At 38.4% G+C, this 25494-nt stretch overlaps 1 protein-coding gene across 1 annotated transcript in view; it reads right to left on the bottom strand.

The window, feature by feature from the left end:
- Positions 1–1125: 1125 nt before the first annotated feature.
- TPR (translocated promoter region, nuclear basket protein) overlaps positions 1126–25494 on the bottom strand; it is a 42733-nt gene continuing 18364 nt past the window's right edge. The window contains exons 25-51 of the mRNA XM_074151268.1: positions 24360–24563; positions 24094–24278; positions 23493–23640; positions 22956–23093; positions 22125–22256; positions 21723–21855; positions 21144–21352; positions 20628–20774; positions 20031–20229; positions 19197–19402; positions 18056–18117; positions 16938–17146; positions 16366–16638; positions 15395–15543; positions 14465–14548; positions 12715–12915; positions 11311–11442; positions 10691–10781; positions 10040–10224; positions 9156–9224; positions 7892–7986; positions 7310–7416; positions 6416–6511; positions 6054–6210; positions 4379–4497; positions 3790–3888; positions 1126–2857 (exon numbers count right to left, since the gene is read on the bottom strand). Coding sequence (XP_074007369.1) covers positions 2802–2857; positions 3790–3888; positions 4379–4497; positions 6054–6210; positions 6416–6511; positions 7310–7416; positions 7892–7986; positions 9156–9224; positions 10040–10224; positions 10691–10781; positions 11311–11442; positions 12715–12915; positions 14465–14548; positions 15395–15543; positions 16366–16638; positions 16938–17146; positions 18056–18117; positions 19197–19402; positions 20031–20229; positions 20628–20774; positions 21144–21352; positions 21723–21855; positions 22125–22256; positions 22956–23093; positions 23493–23640; positions 24094–24278; positions 24360–24563 — 3885 coding nt within the window. The 3' untranslated portion in view covers positions 1126–2801. The remainder of the gene's footprint in view (positions 2858–3789; positions 3889–4378; positions 4498–6053; positions 6211–6415; positions 6512–7309; positions 7417–7891; positions 7987–9155; positions 9225–10039; positions 10225–10690; positions 10782–11310; positions 11443–12714; positions 12916–14464; positions 14549–15394; positions 15544–16365; positions 16639–16937; positions 17147–18055; positions 18118–19196; positions 19403–20030; positions 20230–20627; positions 20775–21143; positions 21353–21722; positions 21856–22124; positions 22257–22955; positions 23094–23492; positions 23641–24093; positions 24279–24359; positions 24564–25494) is intronic.

Here is a 25494-nt window from a genome sequence, read left to right as displayed (position 1 = left end):
TTGCAGGGCTAAGTGGGAAAATAGTAGCAACCCTTCCTGTGGCAAGATACAACAACAGACCAGAATCTGTTTATTTTATCAAAAAAGGTATGTGTCATATTTCAGAAGTTCACAGATGATCAAAAAATGCTTGAATTGCCTTAGTCAGGAATAAAACAGTTTCTCTTGACTGGAAGACATATTTCTTTCAAAAACAGAAACATACATGATGTCAGTGTGCTAGGTGCTCAAAAAATACCCCGAAGCTTAAAAAATTTGTGTTAGTACTTACAGGTCCGTAAGTGCATTTTAAAATAGGGCTGTAAGGGACAGAATCCAGCATTGTTGCAGATTAAAGTAAGTTTTATCTGGTGGCAAAAACGTTTAATTCTCAAGTTAATTAGAGACGGGAAGGCTTTAATCTTACTAGTTCATAACTGTGCATGGAAATTTCTCTATTTCCTATTTCTTAAATTAATGTAATTTCCTTATCTTATATGAATGATGTACTGCCAACATAAGAATTGTTATCTGAATTTAAAAAACACAGGTTAAGAAAATGCAAATCCTTTTCTGGACTCTAGCCCCCCTCTCATGCAGCCTAAAAAAATGGTCTTACCCTCTCCTTGATAAAACAGGGTTGGTGGCAGCAAAAGCAGTTCCCCTGGAATTGTACTTACTACAATAACTGTAATAAGGCTGCAGAAGTGCTGCTAACTACATCTTTAGAAGCGTACATTGGATTTAGAGAGCAAGGCTTTTTTTTTTTATCTCAAAATGTGGATTGGATATGAAAAGTTGAAGGCTGCCACAGTTGTATTAAAATGATGCTATTGATTTCTTGTGTGTAATAGGGATATCAATAACATTTTCATATCTGATCTAGCTGGTAGTTTGGGGTTTTTTGTTAATTTGGTTGCTTTTGGTTGTTTTTTTTTTTTTAACGAAATGAAACAAATGTCTGTTTTAGATGGCAACATGCAACAGTACGTGTACAGACAAGAACCAGCCAAGCAGTGTCAAAGAAGAAGAACCCAGGTTACCATAAGATACCCAGCTTTTGTTCCAAGACTTGTAATAAGGAGACGCTTCCAACGTGCAGCAAGAATGCCAGGTGTTATTCAGAGTGTCAGAATCAATCCATATCCATCTGGTAACTTACGTTTATTAAGTTTCTTTTATACAACCATTTTAAACTTAGTAGTTTCTGAAACACAACATTCTGTTCCCCCTTTTTTTTTTTAAATATACTACTTTTAAAATTTTTTAATCCAATAGATCTTGCTTGCTGTAGATTACACAAGCAAACGATAGCTTACAGCAAACACACTGTGATACTTAACTCCTAACTTAAGTTTTCTTTTGCTTGCAGGAGTTTTGCGTAAGGAAATCAAAATGACTACCTACTGGAGAGGGCTCCCGAAAGTAATTCATTCAACTATATCACTACCCAACCACAATAAGCCAGATGGCTACGATTATTATGCCTTCTCTTACAGTAAGTTAAAGCTAATGCAAGTTACTATATATCTCAAAAGACTAAGGGACAGGGAAAGAAAGCAGCCCATGTATCTCAGAGCTTTCCAAAGCATGAGATTACCACTTGTGATTCTGCAAGACTGATTTTAAGCTCTACTAAAAAGTCCTGAGAATTAAAACGTTGCCTTCAACTGCGAGATGTTTCTAGTAAAACAATTCAATAGTTACAGGACAACTAGCAGCAACGAGGTACAATGATTCAAGCTAGCCAGTCGTGGAATACATTGCCATAAGAGTTCAGGTTTATAAAGTGACAAAAAACCTTGACACTTAAATGCAGAATTATACTAATGATAGATTGAAATCCTTGGACCACTGCACATTGCTCCCTTTTTCACTGGCTTCCATAGAACTATGTTTCTGACAAAACAAAACATAAAAGGGAAGAAGAAGAATCATTTTGCTTCACAGAAAATAATTATTTATGATTCCAGATTAGGTAAATCCTTTCCCTCTAGTCACGATCATGCAAAAGCATTCCTCAGAATTTTCTGGATTATTCAGAAAAAAGCCTCTGAGAACTAGTATCCAGTATGGGGATACAGCTAAAGTTAAGTCTCTGCTAGTGTTATCTAATTCCTAACCTTAACACAGGCCAATTCACACTCGGGAACCAGAGAGTTCCCACTTTTGTAGTCAGTGCAGGATTGTTTTGGTTTTGGTTTGTTTTATTTCCAAATTCTTAACGCTATTTCTGTGTTCTAGCAGTATAAGAGTATTCTTCCCCACTCCCTGTTCTTGGGACAGTTTTAATTATTAGCAGTACTATAAAACTTAGCTAAACACAAAGAAGGACACGTAAAAGAAAAAGTCGAGGACAAAACTTCATTGTTATGGCCCCTCAACTCCACATATGTATGTGGAATGAAAAATCTGTTATTTATGCCTAAATGAAATTAAAAGGAAGTCTTTAACTTCAAGATTCTTTCCAGGTACTAAATGTAAATTCTAGAATTTAATTCTGACGTATCTTCATTTCAGATCGGTACTACAGTTTGGATGTTGGCAAAAGAATAGCAAGACCTGTTACTGCACTCACAGGAAAGACTGTATCCAAAGACTGGTACAACTGTCCTACCAAGTGATGCACAGCAGAGGATTTTGAAAAAAAGATGCCATTTGAATGTTGACATTTTGTCTAATTTTATTAATAAGGACATTGAAATGTGTGCACACAAATCTAAGTATAAAATGCTGCTTTAAGCTCTGGCTTCATTACACTAAAAGAACCACGGGCAAACTGGCACTTTTGTATACACAGCTGTAATTACTTTACAGATCATTTAACTAATATTTCCTCTGTTCAGGCCTCCTCTGCCTCCCATTGCATGAGTTACACCTGTGTTGGGAAAGAAAACAAATGCATTAACAAAAATCCTTTTCACCATTTTAGTAAGCCATTGGTACATTTAATACTTCATCCTTCTGTAGGGAATTGCTACTGCAGTGAAGCACTTCCTTTCTGATAAAATCCAAGCTTCCCCTCCCCAAAAGCCTGGTGATACGGACACACTGCACTTCCATCATTTAAAAGAATGTTGTTGACTTGTGCCAAAAGCATTCTTACCGTATTTGAAATCAGTTAGTCCCCCCTTTTGTTATTAAAGAAATGGTGATAGACTTGAAAGAAAATCTATTGTAGGTCCACCTCCTCACTTTCTTTTTTCCTTAAAAATACCAGATACCTGTATTTCATTGCTAGTATCAAATCTTCCACAATGTTAAAATAATGCCAAACTGAATACAATTCATATAAATATTTTTCTTAATACAGAAGTTGCAAACAATAATTTATTGTCATGGTTTAACTCTATATTGCATTACAAAAATCTGTAACACTTCTACAAACCTCTTCTGTTGAATGAGATAGTAACTGGACTCCCTACATACCCTACGGGAAACTGATATGTAATGTTAAAACCAAAGATTTCTAAACTTATGTACTCACATTATTTTTTTTAATCTTCTTAAAACTTTGCTTAGTTTAGGATCAACTGCACTTTACTCTCTCTCCACTGATAAGAACCAAGTGCCATCTAAGAAGAAAGTTTGCCTATCTAAAAGTTAAAGTGCTCAAACTAACATACTAAAACAAAACTACAGAGCTCTTAGGGTAACATATTGAAAGATAGGGTAGGGATGCTGTATTATTTAATGCCTTACAAGCAAAGACAGGCTTATAAAGTAGTACTTCATATATGGTCCCCATAGGAAGAGAGTGCTAAAAATATGTTCTAAAGAGTCTGAATCTGAGCAACCATGAACACTTACCCCTTTGCCTGTTGAACTGACGACCACGAACACCAGTTCTTAATGTCGGTGGCTGAAGTCTGACACGTCGAAATGGCTTAGGCTGGTTACTGCTTGTGTCTGTGAATAAGTGGAAATGCAGGAAAGACTGTCTGTGTGTAGTACAGTTTCTCAGTGTTTATGTTTACATGATTTGATATGCATTATGCTCTGAATTTACTTTAAAATTATGAAGGTGCATCCTTATTTCACTGACATCTCTGATATAAATAAAAGCCTCAAAACAAACAAGTCTGGGACTTCTTTCATCACCTATGCTAAGTGGTAAATCGATAACAGTGATTTACTTACTGTTCTTTGATGATTTATCACCAAAGTATCAGTACCTTTTGCTCCTTGAAGCATTATTCTTACTATGGCCTACTCTAGTTACTGCGGTCCAAGAAAATTTGATGCCTATAGCCTTAATGGTAAACAAAACGTGACCTTGCTCTAAGAGTTCTGTCTTATTTTTTTGTATCTTGGCTATCAGCAGTGCATAATGCTGGTCCAAAAACTTCCCATTTAATGAAATTGTATGAAACAACTATTTCCAGTAATTAACCCGCACCTGCAGATGAACTAGAAGGAGGATCTTGACTAGTCGAAGGAAGATCTGACTCATCAGATGCTTGAACAGATTCTTCTTCTTGCTGGCTATCAATTTCTAGGCCTGCCTCTGAAGTGATTCTACAAGAGAAGGGGGAAGAAAAACATATATGTATATTTACATAGTGTCAAAAAGCTCAGGAAAAAAAGCATCATCTTGGAGTAGAAAGATTCCTATACAAATGTCTTTCCCCAGAAATTTTCATGAGTTTTACTCTGTTTTGTCATTTACCCCCACCCCAATCGTGACAGATTTATCTGGCTTTTAGAAAAATAACAATGTAATTTCCTTGATATGCAGCCCAACTCTAGATGCATATTCAACATATTAATTGTCTTTCAGAGAAGGTCATAGAAGCTATTTGATAATAATAATAACTAAAAAGCCTAATGTGACGGTGGTGTGTATGTTTAGGCAGGGGAAGAATGAAGTGGAGAGACCACCACTGACCGGTTATGCCTAAAGATTACTTGGTGCAATACCTAAGTTATTCGAACTCCATCTTCAAAAGACAAAACCAAAAAGGCATTATAGGACTGGAAAAAAAAAGGTGAACATTTGATGTATTTTAAATGCAGCTCACTTTTTGGTATATATTTACTTTGATTAGTAAACAAAAACTGTTGATGATAACTAAAATTCTTAAATTGTGGCAACCATCTGTTCTCTACCAGCAACAGATTGACTCACTCTCCTATCAAACTAAAAGCCTGTTCAGAACTACAGATTGTTCTGTGAACCATTTAGTTCCTCTATGTATATACTTCTAATCACTAAGGGAAAGAAGTATATACTAGATGGTTTTATAAAAAACAAATTTGAGACTTTAATGTTAGAAAAACCATCCTATGCTCTACCTACTTGTAGGCAGACTACTGCAACCCAAGTTGGTGCTGCATGAAGAAAATTGTGTGGCTTATTTAACTCGCAGCAGTAACATTTAAATTTTTTATTTTTATTATTAATTAATTTAAATTAAATATTTTATTTTTATCTTATATTTATTAACACCTCCTACCTCCTGCAATCAGTAGATAAAAGTTTAGGTAAACTGTAAACTACACATCTTTTATTATTATGCAACCAATAAAAATCAAAAAAGTGCATTTTATGCTATCACAAACTGCGAGACAAAATCATTTGTCTATCAAGTTCTGAAGAACTGCTTATTCCTCTCTCGTGCTACATCTTTCATACTTTCGCACTGCCTTTACTGAACGACCTCATTGTATATGCCTGCTTTGTAACAAGGAGTGATTTTTCTCTATGAACAAACAGGAATGCTTTAGCCTTTATTCTACAAACCCCACTGGGGCCTTTACCATCAGTATGTGACTAGTCCAGAGCCTTTTGCATTCTGGAAAAACACCAAAGTTTTTTTTTTGGGTGACTTTTGTATTAGCTATGTTAAATCAGGAAAAAAATTGGAAGAAAATCTTTGGTTTTAGACAAAAAGGTCAGATTGCACTACTTCACAAAATTACCAAATCCTGTTTGAGCTGTCCTTCCTAGCAGAACAAGTTAAATTAAAAATGAATTACAGGCACACTTGGATGAAAAAAAAAAAAAAGAAAATGAAAATCATTAAAACTAACATGACATCAAATCTTAGCGAACCAAACAAGTCACAGTTTACCCTTCAGATTCCGCCTCTGCAAAAACTTCATCTCCATCATCACCAGCTCCAGCCTCTGTCGTGGTGGACAGATTGCCAGTAGACGTTGTAACCATGGGAACGGACTGAGAAGCATGCTCCGAAGCGTCAGCTGATGCACTTTCAGTAAAAACTGTCACTGCACAAGAAAAGTAGTTTAATAAACATAAAGTTAGTTTGAATTTCCTACAGAAAATTTACAGAAATCTTTGGCATGCCAGGGAAAGGGCTACTGGAATACTCCTGATGGAGCAAGAAGCACTATAACAACAATAATCAAATTGTTTTCTGGAAAGTCAAGGTTTCCAGCTTTTGCTTCAGCCTGCAAATTTCTTGCCATTTACCTGGTGCCGCTACTTGTAATGGTGTTGTTGGAACACTGCGACCACCTGATTCTTCCTCATGAGCAAGGAATAGTGGGGTTTCATACATTCCTAAACCTGCAACACAAAGTTTTAGTGACGATTAAAAAAGCCAGCTAAAAAACAGATTAACTGCTGTCTCCTCTCTGTACACTTGAGGAAATGCAGTGACTTGTATGTAAATATGGACATTTTTGTGTTTTAAGTTTTTCTGACTTACTGCCAGAGCTAATTGTAATTTATTGAAAGGTAAAACCTTGATGAAAATGTTACTACTTGTTTTACTTTCATCCTTTTCTTATGCCATTATTTTGCCGTGAGCTTTCCTCAAAGAACAGCGTACGATTCCATGCTGACAGGGACGCAGGGGAAAGGGACTGATTCAGGACAGCATTAGACAAATTGCCTGGCCACCTCCTAGCAGGTAAAGAAATACCCCAAGGGTTTCTTTGCATTTGTTGTTTCTCCCTATTATTTTACTACAGGAAAGCTACAATCAACAGTAAAAAACAAAACAAAACAAAAGAAAAAACCCACAAAACAACCATTCCTTCAATATTTCATTTCTTGTCAAATGAAGTTTCTTGTGCCCAGCAGGCAATTTGTCCTACGTAAAATTTCAGCTTCTGCGGTTCACAAGCCTGTTGTTCCCACCCACAGAAGCATTCTACTTTTTAAACCATATTACAAACACAAGTGCAGTAACTTGAAGGAAACACCTTTTTACTTTCCATTAGTCTCTCTCTGCTGACAATTATTTAAGACTTGCAGGTTTCCACACTTCAACAAGTACAAAAGTAGATCTGTACTTTATTGACTGCATTATTTGTTTTTCACTTGAATCACCATGGAAAAGAGAGACCAGAAATGGTTTACCTCCTTGTGATGCAAGCTGACCAAGATCAGAGTGACTTGAGCTAGTTTGTGGCATATCTTCAGGGGGTCCAAATCTGAATCTAGGAACTCCAGCTACCTGGGGGGAACTATCAAAATAAAAATTTAAGGAATTCTGCAATTTTTTCAATGCTCGGGAATGGGGAGGGGGAGAAGGAGAAGAAAAACAAATGCAACTTTCTGACCAAAACAAGAGAAAAAATTATGCATGAGACAAAATTGGAACCGACCATAAAACTCAGCTAAACTACTGCTAATTAAATAGCAAATACTTTTGCAAACTTCTTTGCACTGCATCTGAAATCAGCAAAATAGTGAAGAGAATAGTCTTTACTTATTCATCTTATGAATTCTCACAATTTTAAGTGGACTGCTGAACACGTCCAGAACCGTCACACATCCAAAAATGGAGGCAAGTTGTCCTACTTTTATTGGTAATATTTGGGGTACTTAGCACATCTTAGCATGTCACTCCAATCACAAGTTCATTTAATTTGAATTTATCTTCGTTACAATGAAAAATAGAAAGAAATAGTTCCCTTTTTTTCCTTTACATCTACTTACTGAATGGCTTCTGCAAACCCATCTGTACGATGTGGAACTACAAGAGTTGGTGTGCTTGGAACTGTTCTGTCCTCATCATCAAAGAAGTGTTGCTGCTGGAAAAAGAGAGACTGATATGAGAGCCTACAATGTCTTTCCAGTTTCTACCAAGCCGAGTTTGCTTTTTCCACATTGTCCAGCAAAACAAAGACACATGTAGCTCCAACAAAACTCTTGTCTAATTTTAGACATCTAAATCTCAGCTCGTTAGGTAGATCACCCTTCCAAGCAATACAAAGAAAACCCAACCCAAACCAAAATAAAAACTATACACTTGCCTGGCACTCATCTTTCAAAAGATTTTTAGACATCAACTCTATGAGATCATTCTACCATCGAAGTGACACACCTCCCTGTTGACTACAAAGGAATCTTAGGGTGACACATTCATAAATAAGATAGGAACTATCGGTCTTAATCTGGATTGCTGTAATGTACCTAGCGTATGGGATTTTTCAAAATGTGAATCAAATAATCTGTTCCCTATGAAGTTGTGTCCTTTGTTCCTGCATTGCCTAAAAAGCCAGAAACCTCAGCTCCCTCTTCCCTCATCCTCCACAAGGCACTCTCTTCATCTCCCTGTCTTCCTTCGGTATCTTTCAAACCTTTCTCCCTAAAGTACCTGTGAGGTCCCTCTCATGTGCTCAGTTACTGTCCAGGCAAAAAGCAGTAGGTACCAGGGCCAGTTCTAATGAGAAATGGAATGGCAGGTACATGCAAGCCAAGCAGAATCAAAAAATCTGAGCTGATGTCTTTGATGTCAGAAAAGATACTTTTTCAGTCAGTCAGTCTCTCTCCCATCCCTCCCTGAACCTGGCATTCGTTCTGTCAAATACAGCTGAAGTTGAATAAAGACTTCAAAATTAGCTGAAGGAGACAGACAGAAAGCATATATTAGCCTTGTTCCTTTATGATAAGGCTGAGAACATTCGTATTATTTTTTCTAGTAACATATCCACTTTAAAAGACTGACTCTAAAACCAAGTAATTTAAACCACCTTGGACAAAACCAATTCAATCTCTTTTGAAGAGGTTTAGCTTCCTGGGACTTTTCTGGTATTTGCCCTCCATTTATACAGAAATTATGAGGACCAAGATATTATCTGCAAGGCTACAGAAACCATCCCACCCCTGAAGTCAGTAGCCAGATTTCTTTAAAAAACAGAATAAAACCCAAGAGTTATGAATGTTCCCTTAACGTAGTAGTAGACTCTCATATACTTACCATCCCACCTAAACCAGGAGTTAGCTGAAGTCCACGTCCCACGGACTGTCTTCGAGTCATCTGGATTCTCTTTAGAGTAAAGGAAAAACAGCATGAATGCTCTCCTGAATTCTAATAACATACAATTATTCAATCGGAGCCAAGGACAGCGGCTAAACGAGTAAGTGTACAACACTGCTAGGTACAGCTTCATACCTTCTTAAAGAATAGACCATAGCAGTAGCTACGCCACATCTCATATCTGCTGCCGGGTCTAACCATGAAAGAGAATCATGTAGGTTTAAATTCTGGGGAATTGACATTACTATCTTACTCAACTTTGTACTGAGGACATAAAACTTCAACACAGAAATACTGCGGCCCCAAGCCTCAGAAAAAGTTAATGGCAAAGGATAATTTCAGTCAGGGTATTTTTGCAAAATTTGAGTTGTGATGTTTTAATTTACAAAATCTATAGGTCTATGTCAAAGCATAATTATGGGTTGTGAATCAGTTTATCATAATCACTGACTATGAAAGGTTTAGCTTAGAAAATGAATGGCAACGTTCCTCTGCCCCATCTGCATTGGGGCAGAGACAATAAACCCCCTGCCAATTTGTCTGAGTTACAACCTGTTCAGGAACAGCCGCTGTAGCGGGAATATCAGCAGTCACTGACTGAAACACCACCGGTATTAAGAATTTCAAGTAAGTGCCTTGCTGCTTCTAAAGTTCCCTGTCCAGCCATAATCTACAGTATGAGCCATGTTAAGTCAGTTTGTTCAGCTACCATTTTTAGGATGCTGTCTATTTTTATAATAGACAGAGTACTTAGGTTTTATTTAGAAGAAATTATACAGTATTTTTTTAAAAAAGTCTTCTGAACCACTAGAGATAGTTTATACCTGTACTGGGGGACCCAGTTCTTGAGGAGGAGCATGAATAGTTAGTCGTGGGGGCAGTGGATGTGGTGGTCTGCGTGGTGACTGGGGGGGTCGAGGGGTCTGTCTCTCTGAGGCAGATGATGGCTGCTGTTCTCTTGAACTTTCATGAGGAAAAGTGGACTCTGCAGCACTTGTGCTCCCTTCTCCTAAAACGTACAGAAGTATACAGGAGTAAACCCACGCCCTCCAAACTGAGCTGAAAACATGAAGGCAAGTCTTCAAATTCTGGTACCACATTAATACAGATACTTTTACCCTTGCAGGAGCAGGGACAGGTCAGTACCGTTATTTAAAATTACTTAAAACAAGACTTGTGCAAGCTACGTCAAGACCAGCACCGAAACAAACTATTCATGATTCAAGTGCTGATTTAGAGAAAGGAGGATTCATGTACTGAGACATCAACAGCAGTTTCCATACCAGCCAGAGCTTGTCGGCTTTTCAAAGAAACGTATAATACATCAAGAAAAGAACACTTCAAAAGAAACTACATTTCAGGTTAAAATGGTCTTCAGTGTGTATTTTAAGCACATATTTTAACACAAGCAAAACTGCTTCTACGTGTCTCCCCCTTACAGACATAGACTTTGAAGAAACATGGAATAACCATACCACTGTTTTGAGAATCCGCAGCTCTCTGGTTGCTTTCACCTCCTCCCATGCTTTCCTCAGTTTCTGTTCCAGGATCTGTACCATCAGCACCCTAAAAACCCACATAAATATGTCTGAGCACTAAGCAACTTGTAGGGTGTAAAGAGAATATAAAAGTAGTAAAAAAAGCAAAGTAAACAAAAGACATATGAAAATCTTAAAATATTTCTGTAAGTATCTACAAAGTTACATAAACGTATACAACTGCATGAAATTTCAGAAGCTTTGCCTTTCTGTACATATACAACCATGAACAATGTAGCCACTATCATTTAATAATAATAGACAATTAAGTACGCAGCTTTTGACAGAATTGCCTTACTAGCTTTGCAACTACAGCATTTGCTGCTGGCTTTTGTACTCTGCATTTTCATTCAGCCCTCTTAAACATTCAAGGTTGTCTTTTCTTGTGAAAACACCAGTTATAACAGAAATTACCATCACCTACTAGCAGCCTCAATTTTCTGCAATGAATTCATACTAAGATTTTCTCTTTCAAGGGTTCAAATCTGTGTAGGTGCATTACAACACCAATTTATTCCATGAAATTTAACAGGCTATAAAAAAGGTACAAATCTCACCTCAGCATCATCTGCTTCATAGCCATCATTACCATCAGCGCTACCAGTTCCTTCATTACTGTCATCACCTTCATCTCCCATCCCTGTGTCTTCATCATCATCCTCATCTTCCTCTTCCTCATCCTCATAGTCCTACGACAAGACCATAAAAAAGCCTTAAGGAAGTGTGGAAAGGCCAGTGGAGCAATTTCAAATCCTGAAGTGGTACATCTCACTTTACAGTACCTCTGTCTGTGGATCTCTTACTGAAGATGTTGTGCATTTGTTATCCCCAGAGTAGATGTATTTATTTTTTGACTGCAGTGGTAGGTTACCTCGGCTGGCTGCCAGACACCCACCCAGCCACTCCCTCACTGCTCTTCAACAGAGTAAGAGTAGAAAATAAGGTGGAAAAGCTTGAGTGTCAAGATAAAGCCAGGCAGATCACTTACCAATTACCATTACGGGCAAAACAGTCTTAACTCAGGCAAAATTAATTTAATTTGTTGCCAGTTAAAAATAGAGTTGGATGGTGAGAAAGAGGCAAAAATTAGAACACCTTCCAGCCACTCCCTTCTTCCCAGGCTCAACTTCACTCCTTCATTGCCAACTCCTCTTCCTCCTCCCCCCACCCCAAGCAGGGCACAGGGGATGAGGAATGGGAGATTATGAGAGTCCGTTAAAGTTTCTTTCTGCTACTCCTTCCTGCTCACACTTTTTCCCTCTCCTCCAGCGTGGGTGGCCTCCACAGACTGCAGTCTTTCAAGAACTACTCCAGTGAGTCCTTCCCACTGAAGGGCTGCCATTCATCAGCATAAACCCGCTCCTGCACTGGCTTCTCTTCTCTACTGCCACGGCTCGTTGCAGTAGGGCCTATTCCCCCATGGGCTGCAGTTTCCTCCAGGGAATATCCTCCTCTCCACAGGCTGCAGGGAAATATCTGCTCCACTGTGGTGTCTTCCACGGGCTAGAAGGAATATCTGACCCAGTGCCTGGAGCACCTCATTCTTCTTTGACTTTGGTGTTCGCAGGATTGTTTCTCCCATTTTTCCCCCCCCTCCTCACACTAACACTCCCATGCAGCATTTTGCCCTTTATTAATAAGTTTTCACCAGCTGATGGGTTCAGCTGTGTCACTGCAGAGCCAGCTGGAACAGGCTATTCCCAGCACAGGGCAGCCCCCAGTCTCTCCTCACAGACACCGCCCTTGTATGTTGAATAGTCATAGATAATCTAGAGGTACTATGAAATTTTATGACTTCAAAAAAATCAAGCTGAATTAGTGAGAACCTTTAGAACACTAGAAGTTCAGGCTACATAAACACAGTAAAAAAAATATTTTTGATTAAATCAGCCCTGCCAAGTGAGCTTTATTATCTGATCAAAGACAAAATCATAAATAAAGTAATTCCATGATATACATACTTCCTGCTCGCCTTCGTTTTCTTCATCATCATCATCTTCATCATCACTGTCGATTACAATGACATCATCTCTCTTGGACTGACCATCCTGAGATGAAGAAGTATTTTGTTGATCTGACTGAAGAGGTCCAAGATCTATTGGGATAGACTGGGAAGTTTCTTCACTATCCTCCATGGGAGTGTACTCTCCCTGTGTAACACCCTGTAAAAGATAAAAAAAGGCATACTCTGAGCACTCCACCAACGCTGCAGTTACTGTTAGTGTACAAGACTGGTGATGGGACAATAAGAAGAGAAACAGACTCCTGTGCAACCTGCTCTAGGTGGACCTGCTCTGGCAGGGAGGTTGGACTAGATGATGTCTAAGAGGTCCCTTCCAACCCCATATCATTCTGTGATGCTTACCAGAGAAACACTAGTTACTACTGTTCAATAATAACTAACCAAGACAGGAGCAGACAAAAGAGAATACTACAGATGATTGCCACCAATCACCTACAGACAACTAAAAGTCTACCCAGGATCAAAGAACAACCATCTCTCCCTCCTAAGCATGAACTCTGAGCTGCTGGTTTAGAGTCCTTTTGGTCTCGGGGAACAGTAACTCAATTCACATGATAGCCAGACACAGAGGTAGCAAAAAAGTTCTCTTTCCATTCAGCTCGTATGCATATTGAAAAAAAATCTGAACCAAATCTGACAAGCATGACTTGAAGTGTTCAGAAAAAAAAAAAAAAAAAGCATCAGGGAGAGTCCTCCATAACCTCTTAAAAACTAAAAAGCATAATTTGGGATTCTACCACATACATGCTGTAGCATTCAAGACTTTTGATTTAGGTATGATAACTAGGTTCTGTTATTTTCTGAACATGTCACTTTAATGTTATAAATGGTTGTCTTGCAGCAGAATTCAAATAAAGATAGTGAGTACCAGAACTGTTAATTAAAGAACGTTTAAAGATACCTGTGAAATAGAAAGGACACAGCTGGGATTTAATGGGGAGATAAATGTTTGTCATACCTTTTAAACATTTGAAGATTATGAGGGAAAAAATGACTGACTAAAGACTCAGTACCCACCAATGCTTAAAGAAAACAGATTCCACAACACAACATGAGGTTTTGCCAAGTTAGAGAACTACCTTAACTTTTGCTCGTTTCTGAGGTAAAAGGAGATTAAATTCATGGTCTTCACTTGTATTTGGCTTTCCTAACACAGCTACAACAGGCATTTTACAGAACTAAAACAAAACCAACTTCTTTTTCCCTTTATCGCATCATGACCCATCTAACTCTAAGATCGCTCAAGGATTTGTCAAATCTTTATGTAAAAGAAAAACCAGAAAGCAAAAAAGTACTCCAAAGGAGTAAGCGAAGAACTGAAAACTCCAATTCCATTTTAAGACTGTCTCATTTAACCTCTACATCTCAGTTTTACTATATAAAACTGGGGTTAAGGATACAAGGATTTCTAAAACAACGCATCAAATCACAATTCAAAATAGCAAAGTTTCATTAATGTTCTGAATGTTACTTATAAAGGTAAATGTAGAGTGCAATAAAAATTGAGTATCTATCCCTGAACATTTCAAGTCTAAACATTAAAAGGCTATAAATGGTTTCCACTGGAAATCTGCAGGATTTGATTTGGTATTGCACTTCTAAAAATATTAAGTGTTTGGGAAAAAAAAAAAGAGAAGATAGCTATTTCTGCTGAAATGAAATTTTTTTTTCTTTTCAAGTATGCTTACTTCTCCAATTGAGTCTTGTGAGTCTTGATTGTATGTTTGAGTTTCTACCTCACCATCAGTGCTCTCTTCTGCTGTCACTTCCTCCTGAAAGAACATATATTTTTCTTATTTAAAACACATCATAGCCTTAAGGTTTGGTTCTTTAACATGTTTGAGATTTTTTTTTTTTACTTTTTAAAAGAAATTATCTTTTCCCATAAAGATCATGGGCAACATTTTGTTCCCCTTTTACTCTTATTCCTTAGCTCTGCTTTTATCTAGCACCCTATTTCTCTGCTCTGGAGAAATAAGATTTCCCTACTGCAGTCCACTGGACCTCAGCGTCCCTAAATCTTTTCAGGACCAAAAAAGAACCGCAAGGTTTCCCATTACACCTCCATCTTTCAGCTAATTAAGTGATAATGTTCTTATGCAATCTTGCCCTTTTCTGTTATGCAAAAAAAATTTTTGACTTCCTTAACATTACTCATCAGTTGTCTGCTCTGAGGTTCTGTCTCAAGTTCATTCCTTTTTTTGCAGGACATCCCAGTTCCCTCACACCAATATTTCACATGCATCTCCTGTAAGCTTTTCCATTGAACTCATCTTTGCTTTCCTGGCATCTCCTCAAGTACACTGTATTTTATTCCAGAATAACTGTAGGCAATGACCTTCCAGACCATACTGAAAAAATGTCTTAACTTATTCCTCCTCAATGCTAGGATATGGCCCTTTCTCTTTCATCTGATGGTTCACTAACATTTGTATCATTCACTGCAACTGGTACAATCTCTGCCTTTTAGGATATCCAAATATAACTGCTTCCTCCCTGACAGATTGAGAAGTCATGTTAAGAATTAACTGACTTGCTCTGAAGTAATATACTTGCTCTTTCCATTAAAATCTTCCAAAGGGACAGATTAAGTAGCAGCATTTTATGTTCTTGCAAACCTCAGGTCCAACTCTCTGTATGCTTCTCAGTTTCTTTGGAAGAGGTACATCCACTGTTTCCTCTGAAATCTGGTCTGAGTTTTCCACAGTGTTATCCTCCTCTTCCTCTCGTGGACGTTTGGACAGTGAAGAACTTGGGGTAGCTGAAACTTAAAAGAGCCTCTCACTTATTTTCAGAGCAACAACAGAAAATCAAAAGCTTTTCTCTTTTAATCTGGAAGATCACCTCTTTTTCTACATTGCATCGTAACAAACAGAATCAGATAGAATCACCTTGTGCCATTTCCTAGGAATGTGAAAACCATTAGCCCTTTTTGCTACAAGTCTTATGTTCTTGGACCTACATCCACAACCTAATTGACACCTAATGTAAGCTTCTGGGTACAACTGAAATATTTCTTCCAACATCTTTGCTTTTGACAAGTACACCTAAAAGTTTAACAGCTGGGAAACAAAACAAAACAAAAAAACTAGTTTACAAAAGCGTACTTTGGGGAAAATGCTCATCACCATTACGCAACACTATGCAGGGCAAACAGATGTGCAACAATGTATCACACTGAGCAGCTTTAGAGTTCTTCTCTGAATTTTATATTCCAGCTTAAACGGTTCACTCATGACTCCTAAAACTAATGTTGCTCCAACAGTACCATGGAAACAAGAGTCAGCAAGGTTTAATGTATTAAACCTCTATGCTGCTCTGAATACATAAACAAACTCAGGTTTTACTTTCTACTTGAAGGAATGAGTGACAACAGCATTTCAGAGATACCATTTCTGAAGGTTCAAGAAAGCAGCCTAACCTCAGCAAGTTTGTAAAAGGTGCAATAAACTAAAGCAGAAAAAAAAAAAAAAGGAAAAAGCACCAATTCCCAATTCTTATACCAAAGTTAAGCCTGGTTTGACAAGGGTCCAAATGGAGCTACATAAAAGGAACTATTAAAAAATGTAGGCTTATAAATAAAACCAACCTGTGCCAAACACTGCCGTAGAAGTGGACGGCCTCTCTATTTGAGAGCTCTGTACAACTTCTACAATGGTAGGGGATGGCTCCTGATTAGCGGGCTCAATCTGAGGATGACTTTGTTGAGTGGGCTGCACAAAAGCTGTTGCTTGTGTCTGCTGCTGAACAGTCAAGATGGGCTGAGAGAGAGACGTCTGAACGTTAGGACTAGTGGAACGTACAGACCCACTAGTGCTTCCAAAGACTGGAACATGCTCCACAGGTCCTTCTGATTGCATAGCTGAAAGGCAAACAGTAGCACATTCAACTGTCATGATTCATATTATCTAATACAGTTCACATTCTCCATTTCTCAATGCCCTAAATAAGCAGATTCAATGTTTTGCAGATTAACACATCTTCAGTTGAGGAGTCGTGAACTTTGTTGCAACAGAAGTGGTCACAAACATGCAATATTGAAAGAGATGCAGGAACAATAAAACTATTTGAGATACTTTGAAATTAATAATTGCCAAGATCTCAAGGCAAAGAGAGCATTAATGACTACTGTAGATCCTTATACTACACTAAAATGCTTACCTTCCTGAGTCTCCACCTGTGTTGTAGGCATAACTGTGGCTGTTGGAGTAGTGGTAGGATTAGTGACTGTAGCAGGCGTAACCATTGGACGGATACTGGCTCTTGGAGTTGACTTATTCCCAGCTATTGCAGCAGCAGTCACTTTACTTGGAGTTGACACAACAGGAGTTGGTTTAATATTTGCTGTTGGTGGATCTGAAGTGCTAGCACTGAAAAACAGGATATTGGTTTCATCATGGTAACGCAGAAATCAGATTTTAAAAACACCAAGTGTAAATAATTATCATATCCAGAAATACTAATTTTTAAAGGTTTAAAATTCAAAAGCCTTACAAGGGCATAATGAGTTGTCTTCCAAAATTTGCTTATCGTTAAAAAAATCCCAAGATATATCCACTATGCCATCAGTAGTATTTTGTCCAGTTTAGAGATTTGACAGGTTTTTTCAAAGGTAATCAACTAGAGATCTGTAAGCAGATCAAAAGGAGCAGTGCATAGATTTCACTATGAGCTGTGCTGGGTCTTTATTACATTAAAACTAAGTGATTCACTCACTACAGAGCTACATCGTCTCTTGGTTCAGCCAAATTTTAAGAGGCATTTCTGAAAGCCTTGCTTTCAAAAGGATGCTGTCATAAAAACTGAAAGGGAGTTTGTTATCTAAACTTCGTAATACAGTAATATTTCCCATTTTAGAGCTTAGTCATTCGATTATTTATTGATATATCTGCTATTAGAGTTACTGTCTATTTAGTCTGTTTCTCACGTTTGAGATTTTTGCACAAAGATCCCTCCCAAAACCAAGCTTAAAGGTAACAATCAAAACTGTACAACTTCAAGAATCTTGAAGTCTGAAAACATTTTAAAAACCTTCTATGCTCCCCAGATACCATGTCCCTGGTAGCTAATAGGACAATTTAACAGCTTAAAAGCTTTACTGATTAAATGTAGCTGAGAAAACAGGAGGAACATATTACATCAATCAATATCTTCAAAGTTGCTTAAGAAAAATTGTGAATAGCCAGTGGTTTACTAAAAAGAAGAGCAACTAGACAAAGACAAATCCGAGAAACAGCAACCACAGGAACTCAGCAAAATCCCCAAACCCTTCAACTCACATTCCTCTTTCACCTGAAGCTGGAGTAGACTTGAGTGAGATTTGCCTCTGCTGTTCTGGGACCTATTAAATAAGAAACAGTATCATACCATGTACATACGAAACAGAGCAATTTGCTAAAAATACCTCAGCAGATAGATCTCTATTAACAATCATTTCTCTAACAGACTTATTAGCGTATCTACTTAGACTCCATGATTACTGCAGATTCTCCAAGACAAATCATACCAGTCATACCAAGTACGTAAACCAATTCAGAAATTTCTCAGGTATCTTCTGAAGCTACTGGAACAATACAAGCTAGAACCCATTATACTGAACACATGGATAAAAATACAAAAATAGAGAGCAGAGCGCAAACAGTTCATTGGCTGATTCACAGTGAATGATATAACTGTATGCTTGTTAGCACTGGGAATTCTGACTATGGCAAGAATTAAGTTTTAATTTAAGTTCTGAATCCTTACTAAAGCCAACTTGTGTATTTCCAAAACCAGGGAACAGTGCGACTGTTCCTGTCCTCCCTTTAATGCTGACCAATAAAACTCTCAATCAGCTCCTCATCTATTCCCAGGTGGAGGTCCATGCACTCCACCTAGTCAATGACTAGAGAGCAACACCCTCTATGGTGGGGAAAGGGTGCCCACCATTCTGTCTTGAAGGTCAGGTAGGATGAGTACCCTTGACCTGTGCAGATGGTCACAGAACAGTGCCTGGTTTCTTGATTATGGGTCTTTCAAGTCTCCCACTCAGCCAGCGGAATGCCCCTCCTTCAAAGACGCACCCTTCCTGCATGCCCTGCCACACAAACTCACATGCCACACCATGGCTGACACGGTATGTTCTGTCTGCCTGCTCTGTTCGCAGTGCTGAGTTTGTTGGCCTCATTGGTTGGGTTTATTTGTTGTTGTTGTTTTTTGTTTAAAGTATAGGAAACCTATGACAAGAATTTCCATCTTCTATTTAGGATGTTTAGAAAAAACATCTTCACATAAAGTAGTCCTGGGTATTAACTACTGTGTACACAAAACCAAACCAAGTTGGACAATGGTGCTCATACTGAGAGCTGTTGCTCTCGTTCAGTCATGAGACATGCAAGCTGTTTGTTTCCCCTCCCACAGCCAGCTAAAAGGATTTTGTACCTTATTTGTAGATTCCGGTGGCTCATCTCGCTGTTCATGGTGTCGCTCTTGCTGCTCTCTAAGCTCTCTTTCCAGACGGCAGATTCGACCTTCATACTGTGATTTGAGTGCACTCATCCTCACCTCCAATTCAGTCTTCTGCTCTTCTAATGAGCTGCTCTTTTGCTTCCACTCCTCATTTTCTTTTGTTAGCTGTTCTTTTGTACCTAATCGAATAGGAAAGAATCCAGTCTTACCACTGTAAAGCTGCCTACTAAGTCTGTGTGCTGAATGCTTGTCTCTCTTAATAGGTTACTGAAGTATTTTGAAACCTTAAAAATGCTGAGCTATTATTGACAGAGCTCTTAGAGGTAATTTTAACTTTCACATGCCATTTTTCTGATTAAAAATATCTAATAAATATATATAAATGAAAATTTAAATTAAAAAGTAGTCACAAAAGAACAACACTTTTTAGCAAGCTCTTGCACCATCATTCCTCTCAACATCAGTTAAACAGAGGAAGCAGTATGTTTTGCAGCTGCACACTTAGGGAGGGAAGAAGGAAGGGGAGAATTACCCAAGTTGTTAGGGTCAATCTGCTCTAATCAACAAAAGGATCAACTTGGCTGGCCAAAACTTATTCCCCCCCCAGCGTACGGCTAGTTATATACTTTTATCATCTCCCAAAGGACTACAATTTAAGAACAATTCCTGTAATATCTAATCCAGAAAAAAAACTTTTAAGTAAAACATGAAGTAGGCCATATTTTCCCAAGCATCCTGTCTAAACGCTTTTCCATAGGAATAAGCAAAACCCCTTTTCCCTAAGGACAGAAAAAAATATTATAATACCAGCTAACTGTGCAATTTTCTGCTTGGCCGCAAGCAAGGTCTTCCTAGTTTTCTCTTCCTTCTCAGTGATCTGTTGCCTGAGTTGTTCTTCCTGTGTAGTCTTCTCTTGCAGATCTTGATGCAAACGAGCAAGTTCTGATTGTAGCTGCGTTATCTGCTCCTGAAGATTTCTAAGTTCAGTTTCCTTTTCTGCTACAGTCTGGAGAGAGAGATTGCAGCTATTGTCCATAACCAGCTACTTTGGGAAATATATAGCCTAACAAATTCCAAGGACCTAATATTAGCTGACCACTGTATTAAGGTTAAAGAGCTTCCAATCAACAGTAGAGGAGTCCAGTCCTCTCTGAATGCAATAGTTGATAGAATAGCATTCTCTTTCCCACTTATTTATTCCAAGAAACAGCATGAGATACATTACTATTACTTCACCAGGGTTAAGTTCCCTTTCCCAAGAAAGTAAGGCACAAATGGGTCACTTCACATATCTCTGTACATATGTGCGCACACGCACACACAAGACCACCCTCACATTCTTCACAGTTAGGCATTTAAGACTGCACTAGAGTCTAGTACTCTGAAGCAGTTCACTGTTCTTACCTTTTGTAAACTTTCAACCTGAGCCTCCAAAGACTTTGTCTTCACTTCAGCTTGACTGAGGGTGTCTTTCAGCTCTTGTACTTCCTGGACAGAAACTTGCTCTTCTTGTTGTTCTACTAAAGGTTGAGTTGATGCTTCGGCAACCATCTGAAACACGTCAAACGGTATCAGGCTAAAGGGTACTATCTGATTAGTATGTCACTACTTTCACAAATTGCTTCTGCGTGCAAACTGATAGTTTAAAAAGTTCTGGGCAAAACCCAGGAATTCTAATGAACTCTGAAGTTCGTTAAGAGTGCTGCAAAGTATTTAGTGATATGCAGCTCATGCTTTGTGGCAGTTTGAGCTAACAGCAGAATAAACAATGTGATTTTCTGCTTTTCTCTTCACAGGTAAGTATTCACACAGTATTATACTAAGAGACCGTGAAGATCACTAGCTAGATTATACATGACTCTAGATGAAAACATACTTTAAAATAGAATTTCTTTGCAAACAAAGGAAAAACATATCTACCTTATCATGCTGTGCTTTCAGCTCCTCATACTGAGTCTTGTATCTGCGCCCAATTTTCTTGACCTGTGTTATAGTTTTCACTTTTTCTTGTATGTCAGCCACTTTAGCATCTAGTTCTTTCTGCAAAGTATCCTTTTCCGTTCTTATTTTAGTTACTTCATCCTTCAGGCTCTGAACAAGATTCTGGCTTGTAGTTAAGGACGCATTAGCTCTAAATAACAAGTAATTGGAGGAAGATGCAAATGAGATGTTTGAAATAATTAATATATTTCAATGTTGTTCATTTATGTAATAACACAGGCATTATCTGTAGTAAATTGTTTTCTAGAATTTTGCAATGCAAACAGGTATTTGTAGAATACAAATTATTCCACAAAATCAATTTAGAGTAAGTTCAGCTAACAGACAACTTCCAAAACAATTCTCACTTCATTTTACCTGTGCATTATCAAGCTGCAGTTAGGAATACCAAAGGTTTCCTAGTTACATAGAGACAGTTAAGAAATTACACTTCCAGATACAGCTTTATTTAAAATATTTTGCTTTGCACAAAACTTTTTACTAATTGACTTATACCACACCTGGCTATTTCTGCTTTAAGCCTGCCTGTTTCTTCACTCATTTGTTGTATACGCTTGGTGTTTGCCTCCTTCTCTGAAAGGAGCTTCCGATACTCTTCAAGATCAGTGTCCTTCTGTTGACTCAATAAATGCTGAAAAGTTGAGAAAATAGTTTGCATTTTCGTAAGATAGTTATACAATTATATCCAGAAAATCTCTTTGAATTAGAGCTACTGCTTCTGCATTTTGATTTGGAATGCCTATGAATTAGAATAGCTTATTTTGAAGCTGCATAAGCAATGCTTTATAATTCAAATACATTTCTAAGTTGTTGTTGTTAAGAACATTTAGAACTTTTTTTCAGTTCTTCAACCCTCTGCCCCCACCCCCGCCAACATCTTTGAAAACATGCATTCCCCACCTGAGTCCGGGCTTTCCAGCGTTTCACATCTTCTTCCAACAGCTTTTTCTCCGCCTGCAACATTCCACTTTTCTCACTCAGTTCAGCATTAGACTCTTGTAGAGGCAAAATGTCTGCCTCAAGCTTGCGTACCTGAAAAAACACAATCGGGGATTAAACTCTCCGGATCTTACGAGACTGAAGGAAATGGAATATGGTAGGATTGGAACAATGACAGTAAGAGGGACACAGAAAGCAAAACCAACACCCTGAAGAAATCATGATATATCTTCTTTTCTAACTCTCTCTCTCCCAGTGGTCAGCAGGGGGCAAGAGCAGGTGATGATCCAACAGAGGGGGAAAAAAAAAAAAATATAACACAGGTATGACTTTACAATCTATGACTGTTACTCTTTGTACTTTGGTACAGAAAACAGATTATTAATTACATGTTAGAAGCCAAACAACACCGCACTGGATTCCATTAAAATAACTGGTGTGTAGAAATGGAATGAGGCGCGTATCTCCCTCAAACTCTTAATAAAGCAGTGGTTGCTTTATATGTATTCCTGTGCAATTTTTCTGTGTTATCTGCTGATAACATCCTTGCTACTGGATAAATGCCGATTTTCAGTTTCATTTAAATGAAACTGAACCTCAAACTTCCCAATGTTCTAGGTGGACCAATGTCTTCTAAAATTCTAAGGGGAAAGTTTCCTTATTCATTTGTATATGATGTAAAGGAATAATCACTATCTAAACCATGTATTTATTGTAACTAGCAACGGTATATCCGGACAGTAACTCATCAGCTTGAGCAACTGAAAGATTTATATGAACCTCAGTACTAACCTTTGCTTGAATTTGTTGCAGCTCTTGTTCTAGCCTCTCCTTCTCTTCTCTTAGCATCTTGTTGGTTTCTATCAGTACGTTCATGGTCTCAGTTTTTTTCATTAATTCTTCATGCTGTGCAATGGTTTTTGCTGTTACCTTTTGAAAAGATTTAAGTCAGTCATTTGTTTTGCTTGCACATGTATATGTACTTACCTGGATCTGGCATTAACACTGTCTTATAAAGCTATCATGGCATTCATTATCTCACATGTACATTCAAAACAAGTAATTATCACTTAAGAAATGGGAGATAGGGAAAAAAATAATTAGAGCAGTTAGCTTTATTTCCCCTGTTTAAGTGATTTTGGAATTGCCACACTGCTTAACAGGACTCAAAACAAGAGCCTCCATTTGGCTACATAGCAACCTCAGTTTAAAAGCTCCTGATTCTTCCAAAACTTCATTTTTGGGCACAGGCAGCAAAGACAAAGAGTAGAACATACAAAACAGCCCTCTCTACTTATTGAAATCATAAGCAATAATATCGCACCATACCTGCACCTTCTCTCTCTCAGCATTGAGACTGTCCTGCAGTTCCTGGAGTTCTCTTTCCAGGTGCTCCACTCTCTGACGGTAACGCAAACTCTCCACCTGGGCCACCTCAAATCTAGTTTCAGCGATCTCCTTTTCTCGACGTATAAATCTGAAATAAAAAAAATGAACAACACATCACATCAATGAAAATGCAAAATAAAGCATTTTAACTTGAAACATCCTATATCTGAAGGCCTACTAGGTATAGAAATTGGTTCAGAAATATCAAAAAGGAAATCCTAGATGAAAACCTTAAAAATCTACATAAACCCCCTACGAACCACAATGAGAAAAAATCACCTCTAAAACTTTCTTGCTAATCACATTCACTCAAATCTGATTTAGCTTCCTGTCATAACCGACTCACAGTTTTTTCCTAGGAGTAGAAAGAAATCTCTTCAATTAGTTACTGATGTAGAGCAACCACCTCCTACCTAGCAGAAAAGCACTTAAATCACTTAAATTTTATACATTAGCCTTCAAATATAAAGTAATACACAACTCTTCAATCTCGCAACTGAATTTATAACCACCAAGAGAAGGAGCCCAGAGCTAAATTTACCTAAGAATTTCTAAGATTTGTTCCTGGGATTTGCCTTCCTCATTGAGAGAAACGTTCACTGCACTTGGCATAGCTTCTTTCATAGAGGTTACCATCTTATCACTTAGACTTTCCAGCTGTTCATGTAATAATCGATTTTGTTTTTCCAAGTCTTCACAGCGGGATGCAAGTTTTGAAGCTTCATCCTACAACAAAATCATTCAATGACTTAATTCTGTGAAGGCTGGTAACTGAAAAAACCCACTGAAACCGTAAAACAGTCATACCTTGATCATTCTCTCTCTCTCTTCCCAGGAGGCTTTGCACTCTAACAATTCAGACTCAGCTTTCTGAGCTGCTTCCTCTAGCTGCTGCCTTACCGCTGCATTCTTGGCAACTTGCTCTTTAATAGCCTGTAATGCTTCGACGTCAGCAGCATGGAGCATTAATTCCCTTTCGTATTTATTTTGAGCTTCAGAAGCCATCTTTGCCTGCAGAAAAAAAATATACCAAAATGCATTCTACTACCTTTAAAGTTTTATGTTAAACAGGTACAGAGATTCTCAAGTGACAGACTATGGTCATAGTATTAGCTGAAAAAAAAAAAAAAGAAAAAAGGAAATGATTGGCTATAAAATTTTGGACTGGATTAAACAACAGCCAAAATTTTTTCTACATCTTTTACACAACCAGCTTTGCTGCAATTCTCACCTGCAGAAATGTAGATTCTCTTTTAAAAAGTCAGTAACAAGACAATCATATCAGTTACAGAATCATAGAATCATCTGGGCCGGAAGGGACCTTCAAAGGTCATCTAGTCCGACCCCCCCCCGCAGTCAGTGGGGACACCCCCAACTAGACCAGGTTGCCCAGGGCCTCGTCGAGCCTGACCTTGAATGTCTCCAGGGAAGGGGCCTCAACCACCTCCCTTGGCAACCTATTCCAGTGCTCCACCACCCTCATAGTAAAGAACTTATTCCTAACGTCTAATCTAAATCTGCTTTTTTCCAGTTTAAAGCCATTACCCCTTGTTCTGTCATTGCCGGCCTTTGTAAACAGACTGTCTCCAGCCTTCCTGTAGGCCCCCTTCAGGTACTGGAAGGCCGCTATTAGGTCTCCCCAGAGCCTCCTCTTCTCCAGGCTGAACAACCCCAGCTCCCTCAGCCTGTCCTCGTAGCAGAGGTGCTCCAACCCCCTGATCATTTTCGTGGCCCTCCTCTGGACCTTCTCTATCAGGTCCATGTCCTTCTTATATTGAGGGCTCCAGACCTGCACACAGTACTCCAGGTGAGGTCTCACCAGAGCAGTGTAAAGTGGCAGAATCACTTCTCTGGATCTGCTGGCATCACATCTCCTGATGCAGCCCAGGATGCGACTGGCCTTCTGGGCTGCAAGTGCACACTGCCTGCTCATGTCCAGCTT

This window comes from Numenius arquata, chromosome 8 (genome assembly GCF_964106895.1).
Source record: "Numenius arquata chromosome 8, bNumArq3.hap1.1, whole genome shotgun sequence".
Classification (NCBI taxonomy): domain Eukaryota; kingdom Metazoa; phylum Chordata; class Aves; order Charadriiformes; family Scolopacidae; genus Numenius; species Numenius arquata.
Note: the sequence above shows the minus strand (reverse complement) of the source record. Positions and strands in the feature narration are given on the sequence as shown.